This window comes from Clupea harengus, chromosome 12 (genome assembly GCF_900700415.2).
Source record: "Clupea harengus chromosome 12, Ch_v2.0.2, whole genome shotgun sequence".
Lineage (NCBI taxonomy): Eukaryota > Metazoa > Chordata > Actinopteri > Clupeiformes > Clupeidae > Clupea > Clupea harengus.
In genome coordinates, this window is record NC_045163.1 from 24,639,849 (window position 1) to 24,654,848 (window position 15,000).

Below are 15,000 nucleotides of genomic sequence, written 5' to 3' on the forward strand. Positions count from 1 at the left end.
CCCCCCCCCCCCATCTTCGTCTGCTCCCCTCCCCCCCCCCTCTCCTTCTCTCTGGGATGGAGAGTGCAGGGGGTGGTGTTGGGGTGGTGTTGGGGTGGAGAGTGCAGAGGGTGGTGTTGGGGTGGTGTTGGGGTGGAGAGTGCAGAGGGTGGTGTTGGGGTGGAGGCTGCTGTGCGGCTGGTGTTGTGTTGACGGACAAGAGCCCCCCAGGCTGGTTCAGATGATCTTGGGCTGGCCTGGGAGCCACAAGGGAGGCCTCTTACTGCTATACCCCCCCCACACACACACACACACACACTCACACACACACACACACACACACTCACACACACACACACACACTCACACATAGACCCCCCCCCCCGCCCACCCCCCATCCTCCCTCTACCAGCCTGCGGCGGTGAAATACCCAGAATCCCCCTGTTCTCAGCGCACCATGTGGCCCAGTCCAATCCACACAAACAAAGAGAGAGGCACACAGACAGACAAATAAATAAATAAACGATATACCTCCTTGGGCCTCATTAGCAAACACCTGGCTGAACACCAAACCAGCAGCAAGCAGCGAAGGCAGGGAACAATCTTTGGAAAGACAAAAAAAAAAAACAGTACACTCACACAAAGATGTTATACTATTGCAAATCCTAGGGGATGTGTGTGTGGGTTGTGTGTTTGTCTGTGTGTGAGACCCACGTGTGGGAATGCATGTGTTTGCTCTAGGCAGTGGCCACATGTTGAATGTTTGTGTGTGTGTGTGTGTGTGTGTGTGTGAGAGAGAAAGAGAGAGAGAGAAAGAGAATAAAAAAAGGGACTCAAGCGGATTCCACGGGCCTTGGCAAGCTGTTGAAATAAGATAAGGGCTCGATATTTTGAAACTGCGGAGAGTCCAAAGTTTGGCCTGGCCGTTAAAAAGAGTTTTTCAGCGGCATCAGATGGCAGCCTTTGAGATATGGTGGTTCCCTCTCTCCTCTTCTCCCCCTCCTCGTCCAGCCCGATGTCTTTCAGCAGTAAGTCCATCTCTGTTCAGATACACACAGCTGAGCTAAAGACAAGGACACATTTACTGTCCATGAGTGTGTGTTTGTGTGTGCGTGTGGATTTTGTTACGTAGGTATGGCGCCCGCTGTCAAGCCGTATTTCCTCTTTCAAAAAAAGTGTCCCGGATGCGGATGAGTGTCCGTGTCAAACCCGGAGCGTCTCAGGGGAACTGTGTTAACCTTGTTGGACATCGGCGGGATCTCATTTTTAATGGGGGAGTTTGCTGCGCCGGTCGCTCGCAGTGTTTTAGCACACGGCTGTGTTTTTGACTTTGCGAGGAAGCGTCTGTCAGCGTGTACTTTGCACTTTTCCTATGGAGCGATGGGAGTAGAGATGTACACTCGGTCATTGCCATGGCAGTATACTGTATATACACACACACACATATAGTCACATATACTGTGCAAATATATTCCCACACACACATACGGTGGTGTAGAGAAATAGTGTAGTCATATGTATGCGCCTGTGTGTGTGTGTGTGTGTGTGTGTGTGTGTGTGTGTGTGTGTGTGTGTGTGTGTGTGTGTGTGTGTGTGTGTGTGTGTGTGTGTGTGTGTGTGTGTGTGTGTGTGTGTGTGTGTGTGTGTGTGTGTGTGTGTGTGTGTGGGGTCCAAGTTGAGTTCTGCTCTTGACTTCTCCTGGTGAGTAAGCCTCAAGCCTCGCGCGACACCCACGCTGTTTTCCCGGAACAGCCTGTGAGTGCGGCCAGCGCTGGACGGCCCACGGCGCCTCATTATTACCCAGCAGCCTCGGGGCCTGATCAAAGGCCCACTCCGTTTTAGCACAGCCCCCCCCCCCCCCCCCTGCTCTCGACCCGATCTATCTGCTCACCTTCCCCAATTGCCTGCCCTCTTTTCAGCTGTCTTACCATCTCTCCTCTCTCTCTCTCTCTCTCTCTCTCTCTCTCTCTCTCTATCTTTCTCTGTCTCCCTCCTCTCTCTCTCTCTCTCTCTCTGTCTCTCTCTTTTTTTCAACCTCGGTCTCTTTCTCTCCCTCTATGTCTGCATTTCCCGTGGTTTTCTCTTACATTTTCTCTCTTGTTGTCTCTCTCTCTCTCTCTCTCTCTCTCTCTCTGTCCGTCTGCCCATCAGGTCTCTCGCTCACTCTCATGTCTGACTGTCTGTCTCTCTGTCTGTCTGTCTTTCCATCAGGTCTCTCGCTCACTCTCATGTCTGACTGTCTGTCTTTCTGTCTGTCTGTCTTTCCATCAGGTCTCTCTCGCTCTCTCTCTCTTGTCTGTCTGTCTCTCTCTCTCTCTCCTGTCTGTCTCTCTCTCTCTCTCCTGTCTGTCTCTCTCTCTCTCTCTCCTGTCTGTGTGTGTGGGAGCTGCTGTAAGCTCGCTGGCGGCAGAGCAGAAGCCCCTCTTGAGCTCTGATGGAATTTCTGTCAGCGAGCAAAAATAATAGCCAAAGAGAGAGAGAAAGAAAGAAAGAAAGAGCGAAGGAGAGAGTGATGGAAAAGGAAAATGAGAGAGAGAGAGAGAGAGAGAGAGAGAGAGAGAGCGATGGGGGGGGGAGTAGGAAAAAAGAAGAGTGAAACAGAGTGGAGGGAACAAAGAGTGACAGGGTGATGGAGAGAGAGAGAAAAAGCAACAGAGAGAGTGTGAGAGAGAGGGAGGGAGGGAGGGAGGGAGGGAGGGAGAAAAGAGGGTGTGAGATAGCTGAGGCAACACCAGGGCCATGTTTGTCTGTCAGTGGGCTTTAAAGGCTAAGGCAGACCCAGAAGGGTGGAGGAATCTGAGGCGGTGCTGGAGGGGGGGTCTGGGGGCCGGTACAGGGCCCCACTCTGTGAATCACTCTCGGGCACGCACACCCCCCACCCCCTCACCCCCTCCTCTGGCCGGGGTTTGGGCCGATCCAGAATATTTGCAGTGTGACTCAAGCTTTCTTGACTTCCTTTGGTTTGTGTGGGTTTGGTAAAGTTAGGATAACTTTATAGCCTATTGACATAATACACGCTCTGTATGACGGTGTGTGTGTGTGTGTGTGTGTTTGCGCGGGCACCTACTGGTCACTGATGTGTCCTTTATAATGACTGCTGACTCAAGTCTGTTGATTGACAGTCCTCTGCCAAACCTTCCACTTCCTGCCAGTCTCTGGGTGTTCTCTCGTTGCCGTGGAGACATGAGAAAACAAAGCCGCCTCTCCGTAGTCCGTGTGTCCATCCACACCTGTTCAGCAGCTCTCGGAGGAACCTACTGGAACAGTGCACAATGTTCTACCTGTGCCTCGGAGGAACCTACTAAGACAGTGCACATTGTTCTAGTCCGTCCCATGAACGCACACCGCTAGACACAGTCATCTTTATTGGGAACACATTGTTTGTACGCACTTAAAGGCTCAGACTAAGCTAAAGGTCTAATAATGAGTTATTCTGTAATCTTGATCCAGGGATTTAGGGACATATAAGGCAGCCAAAAGCAGGCCTTTTGTACTTTGTGGAATAAATGAAATATGGTGGGTTCGAGACAATATGTTGAATTCCATTTATGGACATAAGGCTTTACCAGAGATGGGGCTGGAGAACAGTCCGGCCATGTGCTTTCTGTGACAGATCATCCAGACAATTACATGTACATTGCATACACACACACACACACACACACACACACACACACACACACACACACACACGCACACAGACACACACACACACACAGACACAGACACACACAGACACACATACACACTCTCTAGAGTAGTGTTGGATATAGAGTAAGCTTAAAACATATATAAAGGGAAGTGAATGCATGGCTCTACTCTAGTGTGTAATGAGGTGCGTTGAGTGGATAACTTGGTGTGTGTGTGTGTTTCTGTGTGTATGTTTCTGTTTCTGTGTGTGCATCCTTTGATGTGTGTGTGTGTGTGTATGTGGGTGTGTGTGTGTGTGTGTGTTGAGCAGAATGTGATTAGTGAGGAATGTCCAGTGAGAATGAGCTGGCTGCTGTTCAGTGTGGATGGGCCAGCCACCTTAAGCTAGACACGACCTCTGTGTGTGTGTGTGTGTGTGTGTGTGTGTGTGTGTGTGTGTGTGTGTGAGACTGAGAGTACAAGGGAACTGGTAAATAACTGGTGGCTAGGCACGTGCATGGGGTTAGCCTCACGCTTCTCATTCCTTAAGCCCTACAGCCTGCTTTGACACCATACACCCCACCCCCCCAGCCACACACACACCCACACACATTGGAGGTGTGTCACTATACTGGCTGAAGACTTGATCGTAATGGGATTCTTGTCTCTATGTGGCCTTAATGTGCGATCGCAACATTTAGCTGTCCGTGTCCGCTAACCGTCTTTTCTTGCCAGTGAATTTAGTGATTAGCAGGTCAACATTTAGCTGTTCGGTGTCCGCTAACGGCCTTTTCTTGCCAGTGAATTTAGTGATTAGCATGTCAACATTTAGCTGTTCGGTGTCCGCTAACGGTCTTTTCTTGCCAGTGAATGTAGTGATTTTAAAGCTGTCTAATGAGGCGCTCAAGCTTTCAAATCTGAATCGACATTTGGAGACTCGACATCCAGCACTCACGTACAGAACCAGGTCCTGGAAAGGATGAAAGGCAGCCCGTTCCTTTTAAAACAAGTTAGACGAGTCGACGGACGTCAGTAAAGCTGCATTAGTGCTGTTTTTTGTGCGTTATCATTATCATTGGAGTGGTATTCTACAAGAGGACATGCTTTTCTGTGGAGAGCTACCAACTCGAACTACTGCCCAGGAATGCTCGGTGCTATTTATGTTGATAATAGTTTGCAGCCACAGATTTAAATCATTATTTCTGAAGCATCACCTATTTTAATTAGGCCTAGCTGAGTGGTCTTGTTTGCATGTTTCATCACTTGTTTTGAGTGCATGCTATCTTTTGGGCAGTGGTGGAAGGAGTACTGAAGTTTAGTACTTAAGTAAAAGTACAAGTACCCAGGAAAATAAAAGTAAAAGTAAAAGTACTACATCAACAATCCTACTTAAGTAAAAGTAAAAAGTACTTACTTTTAAATTTACTTTAAGTATTAAAAATAAAAGTACTCACGCAATGGGTTGTCTCTCAATGTCTAGGCTGTGCCATTTTGATAAAGAAATAGCTACTGGTAATAAATGCCTCTGCAGATGTCACTACTAGTAATAATTTTAAGCAACAACATTTGTTAATTGGAAAGGTTGGTGTATTTATTGTGCCTACCATCTGTAATACTGTTCACACTATATCTTACAATTCTGCGGATGACAAGTTATCTGGACAGAACAAGGCACGCTAGCTTGACATAGCTAACCTACCAGCTTTATCTTACCACTACGTTAAATATATAATGAAGATACAATCATGTTTTTTGATGCTATTGCTGTATGTCAACATGCATTTCGCTAGATAACATTATAATATCATGTCAGTAAACGAATTAAATACATATATCAATATTCAAAAGTCAGGGACATTAACTTAGCATAGCAATCACTCTGCTTACCTCGATATGCTACTTTAAATTTGAGGGCGAATTATTCAAGGCTAGCAACTCCTTTTTTTGAGGGAGACAGGAAACGCATTGAAACCTCCAGGAGTCATTCTTGGGGCCTTTGAACTCGAACATATCTTTTAAATAGGGCCAAGGGTGGCTCATATCAGAGGGCTCAGTTCAGGCCGACTCTGGATCCATGTTGAATAGGCAGTAGTCAGGCTGTCTGTTGAATGTTCAGGTATAACAGGCAAAGCTACCGCTAGTGCTGCAGCCAAACGCGCACTCTGATATCATTGGAGTTGATAGAGCCACCTGATTGGTTTAAACTTCCAAAACAGCAACGCAATCCATAGTTTTGTGTAGGCAACATTTTGGCGAAACTGTGTTCATAAAATGTAACGAGTAACAACACATATTGTAGAAATGTAAAAGTATAGATAATAGCTAACAAATTTAATGGAGTAAAAGTAAAAAGTATGCACTATTATTTTTTACTTAAGTAAAGTACAGATACGTAAAAATGTACTTAAGTACAGTAACGAAGTAAAAATACAGCAGTGGAAGCATGTTGCAAGTGGTGTCCCTTACCACACAGGGCCTCAGAGCACACAGGGACCAAGGTTCCGAGCTCAACCCGTGGACATTCCATCTCTCACCCACTTCCTTTATCTCTCTACTGTCTTGTCCAAATAAAAGCTAACCAGCCCGAAAGACTACAACATCTGTTGGCTCTGACTACATAAACCTAACAGAAGGTTAGTCCCCTGAGAGCTGGTTATACATTAATGAACTGAGTGTGTTGTAAAACAACATTTCAGTTCCGTGCGTCAGGTGTGTCAATTCCCACCTGTGGAACCATATTAACACTAGGTGTGGAGTAGGCAAGCATTTCAGTGCTTACCTGAGGGAGAAAATGGCGTTTAAACTGCTGTTGTTGTTGTTGTTATCACTCTTTGTATTCACTGCAGGTACAGTGCTGTTTGTGACTTTTACTGCTTTAGTTGTTGAGTAGCCTTATATCTTATATGTACTAACTGACCTTTCACTGATTTACATGTACTTGGATTTATGTTTAAGGCTCTGCCATGGGGGTATGTTTGCCAAGGGATAAATGGAACAATGTATGCTTGAAATTATATCTAGGGAATATGTTATTATATATAGGGTAACCTGAGAAATTACATATTACTGAACATTTGAAGAAGCATTACAGAGTTTTGTCTAAAACTAGTGTGCTACAGTAACTGCCCAACAGCCAAGAGGTCTCGCAATTATAAATGATACGAGTTTGTTGCCGAATATTCTCTTGAATTAAGTGGACTATTGTGATGGAGGCCTTGCATTTCTTTTTCAGACCTGATTCACATAATCACCATTTACTTTTCGCATGCTGCCATGTCCTGTTTCTGGTGTTTGGAATGAGAAACAGGACTGATAAAGTCCTGATCATCTTGTCAGGATCTAAGTTATCTAAGAGAGTCTAGTGGACTGTACACTATCCCTTATCTAAAAGCCCAACATAATGTGATTTAAATTAATCATATTATTACTACAAAAGCGGCAGATTGTTATCTCTTTAGATTGACAAAAGCCCAGGAGACCAGCCTGATGGCTCTGGCGCTATGAATGTGGGCCTATTTGTGATGTGGTATATGCAAACGACAGCAAGTGAAAATAAACAAATGACAGCAACAGCTTCTAGTACTTTTGTTTTATTGTGCAAATGCAAAAACTGTCCAAGTATCACACACACACAGGAATTAACTATATAGTGTGCTGTGGCTGCTGCTCTGGGGGGGTGGTGCAAAGTTACTCACATCAAGCTCTTGAAATACCTGACAAATCAGGGAGAAGCCATCCTTAATAGATTTTGTTATTTCATCCATCCTGGTATTCATTTGAGCCAACTTTACACAGTTGATTATGGTGGCCAACACGTTGGCCTCCATTATGTCCAACATCCGCCTCTTCATTTTACGACCCTCCTGCTCACCCGGAAACTTCCTCTTAGGCCTTTTCCCTCTGTGGCTGTTCAACCTTGCCTTGGATAAAGCATAACAAATCATATTATTACGCAGACGTTTAAGTCCAAAGCTATGTTATAAATTGTGTACGAATGCACCTTCACAAAACAAGCATCGGATTCAAAACTGTGTGCACATCAAACGGTGAGTGACAAAGCATATAGCTAGAAAGCTTGAAATCATGAGCCTACCTGGAGCAAATCCAAACGCTGCTTTACAACTCTAGGTGGAAGATCTGAACGTTCATGTTCAGACTCGGCGATCTCTGCAGAGGAGTCTTCCAGGTCATCTGTCTCGATGCCGATGTCGTTGCCCTGCGTAGCAGGCGAGCCACCCCAAAGCTGCTCGCATAGCTTGAAATATAAGACTACGTGCCCATTGGCACTTCGACGGCCATCGTACACAGCCCTCCTATAATTCCTTTTGACGTTTTTAAGCTTCGTTGTGACCTGCCCTTTAGCTATAAAGTAAAGCAAAGAGTCTTTGTTGTGAGGGAAATTCTTCCCAGTTGAGCCCATTGGATATTGCTCTTCAAACAAGCCAGTTATATCCACATATTTGGATTTACAGGTCTCCCAGTCGATACCCTTCTGTAATTTATCACATTTGTAATCCAGGCTGATTTGCAACAAGAGTCCCACCTCGTCATCGCTCCAAATCAACAGATTATTTGTGTTTGCCATCTTGATCGTGATTCTGTTCTTGTTGTGTTGTTGTTCGTCGTCGTCTTCTGCTGCTGAGTTTGAGTTTGTATACGGCGCGCATGTCTTATAGGCATGCTCCATGTCCAGTGTTGTGCAAGTTCACACCTCTCATGAACACGTTCAAAGTTCAGTTCATACAAGTAAACATGAATCGTTCACATTCATAGTTCACCATTTAAATTCTGAACTAGTTCATAGTTCAGTTCATTTTCATTTTTTTTTTTAATTATTGCAAATTTTTCAGGAGGACATACTTTGCACAGAAAGGTGAGATTTTTACTGTCGGAAAAGAATGGAGACTTGGATATTCAGTTTGATTCTTCACTCTTTGTATTGCATTAACAACAATGAATGGGATAAATTGTAGGTGGGTGTATGTTTGTATGTGAGTGTGTGTGTGTGTGTGTGTGGTAAGAGAAATTCCTGCATTAAAATAATGTATCATGACATATCATGATTTGAAGTGGTCATTTATTATCACACTAGCATTCAATTATCACGGCAAACTATTACGCTGAACTCTAAGTAACGGTACAGAAAAGTTAAAATAACGAAACCTGTAATTATTACTTGTGAAGGAATATCATTCACGTCTTACTAAACCTAGCCACGCGAAAGTGAACGAGGTAAACAAATCCTTTCTGTTTCCTCTTCTGAGCCTCTGCAGGTCACGTGAAAAAATATCCTAAGATCCGTATCCGAAGACCCAGTCAAAATGAACGAATCATTTCTGTTTTCTCTAGCTACCAGTGCTGAGCCTATGCAGGTCACGTGAAAAATGAACGATGAAGGAATCATCTGATCTGTATCCGGCAGATGAACGAATCGTTCACTTCCCGACCGTGTCTTCGGGTCAATGTTTCGTTCTTCTGCCAACCGAGTCTTCGGATCAATGTTTCGTTCATCGTTCATTTTTCACGTGACCTGCATAGGCTCAGCACTGGTAGCTACAGAAAACAGAAATGATTTGTTCATTTTGACTGGGTCTTCGGATACGGATCATTGGATCATTTCCCACGTGACCTGTATTCAACGAATAATTTCTGTTTCCTGGAGCCTATGCAAGTCCCGATGCGTGGCCACGAGGAACTCGTTACTTGTAAGGATTCGTTCAAAATGAACGAATCGTTCACGAATGACACATCACTAGACACTGCTCCGTGTATACGCGATAAAAAAAAGTACCGGATTCAAAAATGAATCCGGATTCAGGCAATCCAGTAAACGTAGTAAACGTGGCCTTAGAGAAGCCAGAGGAGTGTAGTGTTAGAGCACACAGTGGGAGTGTTCCTCCACAAATATTCAGCACTACCACAGTGTAGTGTGACATCATGTCATCTCTGCAGGTGCACATTCTTAGTCATGTACTTGCCAAGGGTTAGTATGTATTCTTCAAAAGATGCAGTGTTCCTATATTATACCCAGGCCCCTGTTTCTGCCATTAATCTATTATTTGTAATTTACAGTGATAGGAGTGTCCATCATTTTCAAAATGTAACGTATTTACAGTTTAATGTAGTTCTATTTGACTCCAGGCTTGTTTAGGTAGTTTATTAGCCCTGCACATGACGGTGTCACTTTACAATCATATGGCTGTTAGCCCTACAAATGATGTTTAGCATGTCAACATTTAGCTGTTCGCTAACGGTCTTTTCTTGCCTGTGAATGTAGTGATTAGCAGGTCAACATTTAGCTGTGTTAGGCACTGGAGTGTATACCTATGGTCAACATTCCATCACTACTGTCATGCCTCTTCATGTGTGTTGGCCTTGAGCTCAGTATGAATCTCAGAATGCCATTCCACCTCCTTTGATTTGTAGTGTGAGTGTGGATGTGTGTGTGTAAGTGGGCATGTGTGCATGTGTGTGTGTTTGTGTTTGCCTGCATGTGTGTGTGTGTGTCTTTGTGTATGTCTGTGTGTGATTGTGTGTGTGTGTGTGTGTGTGTGTGTGTGTGTGTGTGTGTGCGCATGTGCATGTGTGTGCAGGTGAGGGGCCAAGGTTATGTGTGCGGTGATGTGTGACATGCCAGAGCAGTCAGCCAAGGCCACAGACAAGGCCGGATCAGACAGGCCCACTGGCAGGCCAAACATCAACAGAGCTGCTATCAGTCTCACTGGCCTTGGGGCCTATAATGTTTATCGGGAAACATCTCAGCCCAACGCACATTTCTGTGTCCTTTCAGCTCAAGGTCTGAAAGGTCTAAATCTCTTTCTGTATAGTATTTTATACTTTTTATTAATTAAATCATTTCATAATAATTCGTATTTTTGTGTTAAATTAATGGTATTGGAATCATTTCTACAATGCCGATGATATCCTTTAGATGCTAAATATTCTTTAGTATTTATAAGCCGTGTTTTGGTATAAATCCAAATTATGTCAAAACATAGGCGATCACAGACCTGACACTGCCATCAGACATAACATCATCAAGTCCAGATCACATCCTGCTAGGGCTCTGTAACAGTAAACCAGGAAGTCCACCGCCCTAGAAATCACATGTGTACAACTCAAACACACTTGAACTATTTAAATTCATTGACACTGATGAAACTGTTTGCCAACTGAGTTCCACTGGGCTTTGCGCTGAAAAGCTTGCAGACTCTCGCAGCTGTGTGTGTGGACTGAGATAAGAGGCGCTCGGCCTCCCCGCTCCGCCCAGCTGTGTTTGCAGTCGCCGGATCCATCTAGCGGCGCATCCACGGTTTTATCCCTGCACAGCAAAGCTGTAGATAAGAGCTAAGGCCTCGTGAGAATGCACAGCCGGCTGACAGTGAGAAATGGACAGACAGAGATGGAAAGAGAGAGAAGAAGAAGAGAGAGAGAGAGAGTTTCTGGGCTTTGGGAAAGGAGGCCTCTCTTCTGAAGCAGAGTCTGAGACAGAGAGAGAAGCAGAGAGAGAGAGAGAGAGAGAGAGACAGTGAGAGACAGTGAGAGACAGTGAGAGACAGAGAGAGACAGAGAGAGACAGAGAGAGAAGTGATCCATCTGAGGTTTCCACAGGGCCGGTGGGAGGGCTGCCTGATAAACACAGAGGGCTCAAACAGCCAGAGGGTTACTTAGTAGCGGTGTGCAGTGGTTAATGGGGATGGGTAAGTAGGGGCTTTAGAGGGTTCCTGCCCAGACACTGGGGATTACATCTCAAGGGGAGCTGCGGAGATTGATGAATAATTCAGCAGCTTTCTGCCGCGTCAGCCACAGCAGTGCAACCTGAATTAGCCTTGCTATGAGCGATAATTCCCCTGCTCGTAAGGTTGCGTCTGTCTCTCATTCTAACCTGTCTCTCTCTCTATCTCTCACTCTCTCTCTCCGTCTGACTCTCTCTCGTTGACCTTGGAATGTGACCCTGTGACCCTAGGAGACAGGTGCCCAGTTTTCTGCTGTGTTAGCCACTAGCGCGTACCCCGGATTAGCTCTGTGATGATTGAAAAAGTCTCAGCTCCTAAGGTTATCTCTCATTCTAACCTGTCTCTCTCTGTCTCTCTGTGTTTCTCTCGTACCTCAGAATGCGACCCAGGAGATAGGCGAGGAGGTGGAGGATGGCGCGGTGTTCACCATCACCCTGCGCAAGGTGCAGATGCACCACGCGGCCAGCAAGGGGCAGCGCTGGCTGGGCGTGGAGTCCGAGTCGGCCCTGAGCCTGTACGAGACGTGCAAGGTGCGCACCATCAAGGCGGGGACGCTGGAGAGGCTGGTGGAGTACATGGTGACGGCCTTCCGCGGCAACGACTCCACCTACGTCACCATCTTCCTGTGCACCTACCGCTCCTTCGCCACCGCCCGACAGGTCCTGGACCTGCTGCTCAACAGGTGAGAGGAGGAGGAGGAGGAGGAGGAGGAGGAGGAGGAGGAGAGGAGAGGATAGAGAAAGAGGGGAAGGAATAGGAGGAGGAGGAGAGGAGAGGGGAAGGAATAGGAGGAGGAGGAGAGGAGAGAGAAAGAGGTGAAGGAAGAAGAGGAGGACGAGGAGGAGAGGAGAGAAAAATAGGTGAAAGAAGAGGAGAGGAGAGAAAAAGGGGTGAAGGAAGAGGAGGAAAGATAGAAGAGGAACGGTGATGCTGGGATGGAGACAGATGGGTGAGATGGAGAAGGGAACGCAGTCAATGGGAGAGAGAGAGAGAGAGACAAAGCACCAACAGTTATGACAAGATGAGAGAGAAAAAACAAGAGACAAGGACAGAGTCGAGAAAGCGACCATGAGGGATGAGCAGAGAAAGAGAGTGAGAAAGAGAACGAGAGTGAGAAAGAGAAAGAGAAAGAGGCCTCAGGGAGGGTAATTGACTTCTTGATGTAGCTTTGATGAAGAGACCAGGGCCCCATTCATCACTGTGGCCCCCCCACCACCGCCTTGGAGAAAGACACTGTAAATCTGTGCGTATTGATTTCACCCCACAGATACTCTGAGAGGTGCTTTGTTCTAGCAGGCAGAGGGCAATAAAAAGAAGGTGAAGCCCCCAATTCATCATGCCTCCATCATAACAGATGTGTTATCTGCCATGCCTGTGCAAGTGATGGGCTGATCAGTCTCTCGTGTTTTTGCAATATCTGGTCAGGCTTGCTGCAGAGTGGCCTCACAGTGACAGTGTTTGATTTCAGAATAAACAGTGTGGAACGTTTACACATACATCATGTTCTCATTCCATTTGGCCTCAAGGAGTAGCACGTCTACAAACTTACCTCCCTGAGAGCTTACAGCCATCGGATTATTCATGATTGATCTGCCTTTAGTGTTTTGATGCTCCATGAATAAACTCTTTATTGTGCCAGGAAGCCAAAAGATCGCATACTCCTGTGGTCTCATTGGCTGTTGGTTTGTCATGTGACCATGTAAGGTCTGTCTAATTGGCTCTTCCCCTTTGTGCGTCTCTCCCGTAGGTATGCCAAGCTGCAGCATCTGCCGGGCTCCGAGGGGCACAGACTCACCCACGACGAGCGCACAGACTTGAGGAAGTGAGTGGTTGGCATTTCTGTGGGCATCCGATCATGCCCGTCGCACCCCGGGCACCTAACCACTTCCAGGCTTTTCTTCGGAAGCAGCCCATTCCTCAGCAGCTCTGCAGACTTGCTGCTAGGGATGTTTTATAATTTGAGAACACTGTTTACACTGTGTGGTGTGTGTGTGGTGGTTTTAACATTTGTCACGCTCTCCCTGTGGTTTGTAAACGCAGCATGACCCACTTTGAAATCAGCTTTTCGGTTTCTCTCTTTTCTGTTGTCTCCTTATTTGAAGGGGGCAATGCTCTCACCCCCCCCCCCCCCCCCCCTTATTTTATCTCACTCTCACTCTCTTCTAATCTCTTTTTCCTTTCATCTTGCAGTCATTAATCGTTTCGGATTGTGAGCATGACCTCCTCATGACCTTCATTTTCTTTAACTTTAACTTCCCCCTTCACGGTTTTCAACTCACTCAATCTCTTGCTTTTAACGATTTCTGTTAGTTCTGGTCCTCTGTGTTTCTCTATTGGTCCTGTCATTCCTTCTCTTTCTCTATTGAATGTACTCCTTCCTCTCCACTTCTCACTCTTGTTTCTCTCCCTTCCCTACTCAGCACCATATCCTCCATCTTGGGGGCGTGGTTGGACCAGTACTCTGAGGACTTCTGGAAGCCTCCGGATTACAGTTCCCTGCGACAGCTCCTCACCTACCTGCGCCTCAACTTCCCCGGCTCCGACCTGGAGCGCCGCGCCTGCAACCTGCTCGCCCAGTTCCACCGCCGCCATCACCAGGAGCCCGACCACGAGGGTGAGAGAACGAGGGAGAGAGAACGAGACGCCCTTAGGAATCCTTGGTTGATCAACTTTACAGGAGGTCTGTAGTGCAAACCTTGTGTTGTAGAACCAATGTCATTATGGTACTTTGTAAAAGTTCTTGTAGAGGAGTGGTAAAAGTTCAACTGAACAAGAAAAAGCTGCAGGTTGCTATAGAACTATGAGAGAAGAGTAGAATCACATAGAACCCTTCATCAGAGTGTGCTAAGCTAAGAGCACTTAGAACCAGAAACACTTAGAATCAATACATTTCTTGAGGTATCTAATGAGCTGCTGCTATGTTTATATTTTCCTCTCCCCAGTGCTTGATCACGGCCCCTGCACCTTCACTCTGCTGGAGGAGAACGGCTACGACTACGATCGGCCCGACTTCCTCAGCTTTGACCCCCAGGTGGTGGCGGAGCAGTTCACGCTCATGGATGCGGTAAGAACGCCTGTAGACGCCCACACACGTCCACAGACAACCAGCTCCGGCTCGATACGAGGACCTTCTTCGTCCTGTTTATTTTAATACCCAGCGCTTACACAACCAAAGTGTGGCCCGAAGGGAAAATGGGCACCGTATTCGGATTAAAATACGCAAATAAATTTAGCAGAAAGTTTCCATCATACCCAGACTTCAGCGGGGTTGGCAGCACTTCCTGGCTTGATGTACTGAACTGTTAGATAACTCAGGAAACGGAGAGGAGGACAGGGGGGGGACGACGAGTTTATCCCAAACACACTTTTGAGTAATAACTTATAAACAGACGCCACTCCAGAAGGATATCCTGTGGCCATTTGTCACTGATTTTTCTGTCGACTCGCCTGTTTCGTTTTGTTTTTCCTGCGTAGAGTTTCCTGAAGTACCTGCCCATCATCCATCCCTCTAAATAACTCTTTCCTTCCCTCCCTCCCTCCACCCCCGTGTGTTCCTTCCGTCCTTCCTTTCGCCCCCTCCGATTCAGGAGCTCTTCAAGAAGGTGGTTCCGTACCACTGCCTGGGCAGCATCTGGTCCCAGCGGGACAAGAAGGG

General features: G+C 46.4%; 2 protein-coding genes across 2 annotated transcripts in view; one reads left to right on the forward strand and one right to left on the reverse strand.

The window, feature by feature from the left end:
- Positions 1 to 15,000, forward strand: part of LOC105909371 (ral guanine nucleotide dissociation stimulator-like) — a 42,860-nt gene that overhangs the window by 15,025 nt on the left and 12,835 nt on the right. The window contains exons 2-6 of the mRNA XM_031577124.1: positions 11,723 to 12,027; positions 13,093 to 13,167; positions 13,766 to 13,959; positions 14,288 to 14,409; positions 14,933 to 15,000. The exon at positions 14,933 to 15,000 is cut by the window's right edge and continues 148 nt beyond it. Coding sequence (XP_031432984.1) covers positions 11,723 to 12,027; positions 13,093 to 13,167; positions 13,766 to 13,959; positions 14,288 to 14,409; positions 14,933 to 15,000 — 764 coding nt within the window. The remainder of the gene's footprint in view (positions 1 to 11,722; positions 12,028 to 13,092; positions 13,168 to 13,765; positions 13,960 to 14,287; positions 14,410 to 14,932) is intronic.
- Positions 7,184 to 8,338, reverse strand: LOC116222717. Its single transcript, XM_031577123.2, has 2 exons — positions 7,703 to 8,338; positions 7,184 to 7,529 (listed from the first exon to the last, which is right to left on the reverse strand). The coding sequence occupies exons 1-2, from the start codon at positions 8,294 to 8,296 to the stop codon at positions 7,248 to 7,250; spliced, it is 876 nt and encodes a 291-aa protein (XP_031432983.1). The 5' UTR covers positions 8,297 to 8,338; the 3' UTR covers positions 7,184 to 7,247.

What these genes read in the sequence shown, in the direction of transcription:
- LOC116222717 (XM_031577123.2), bottom strand. Translation starts at nt 8,296, where the DNA reads ATGGAGCATGCCTATAAGACATGCGCGCCGTATACAAACTCAAACTCA. An exon ending in AGCGTTTGGATTTGCTCCAG is followed by an intron (nt 7,530 to 7,702) that starts GTAGGCTCATGA and finishes GCTTTATCCAAG; the next exon opens with GCAAGGTTGAACAGCCACAG.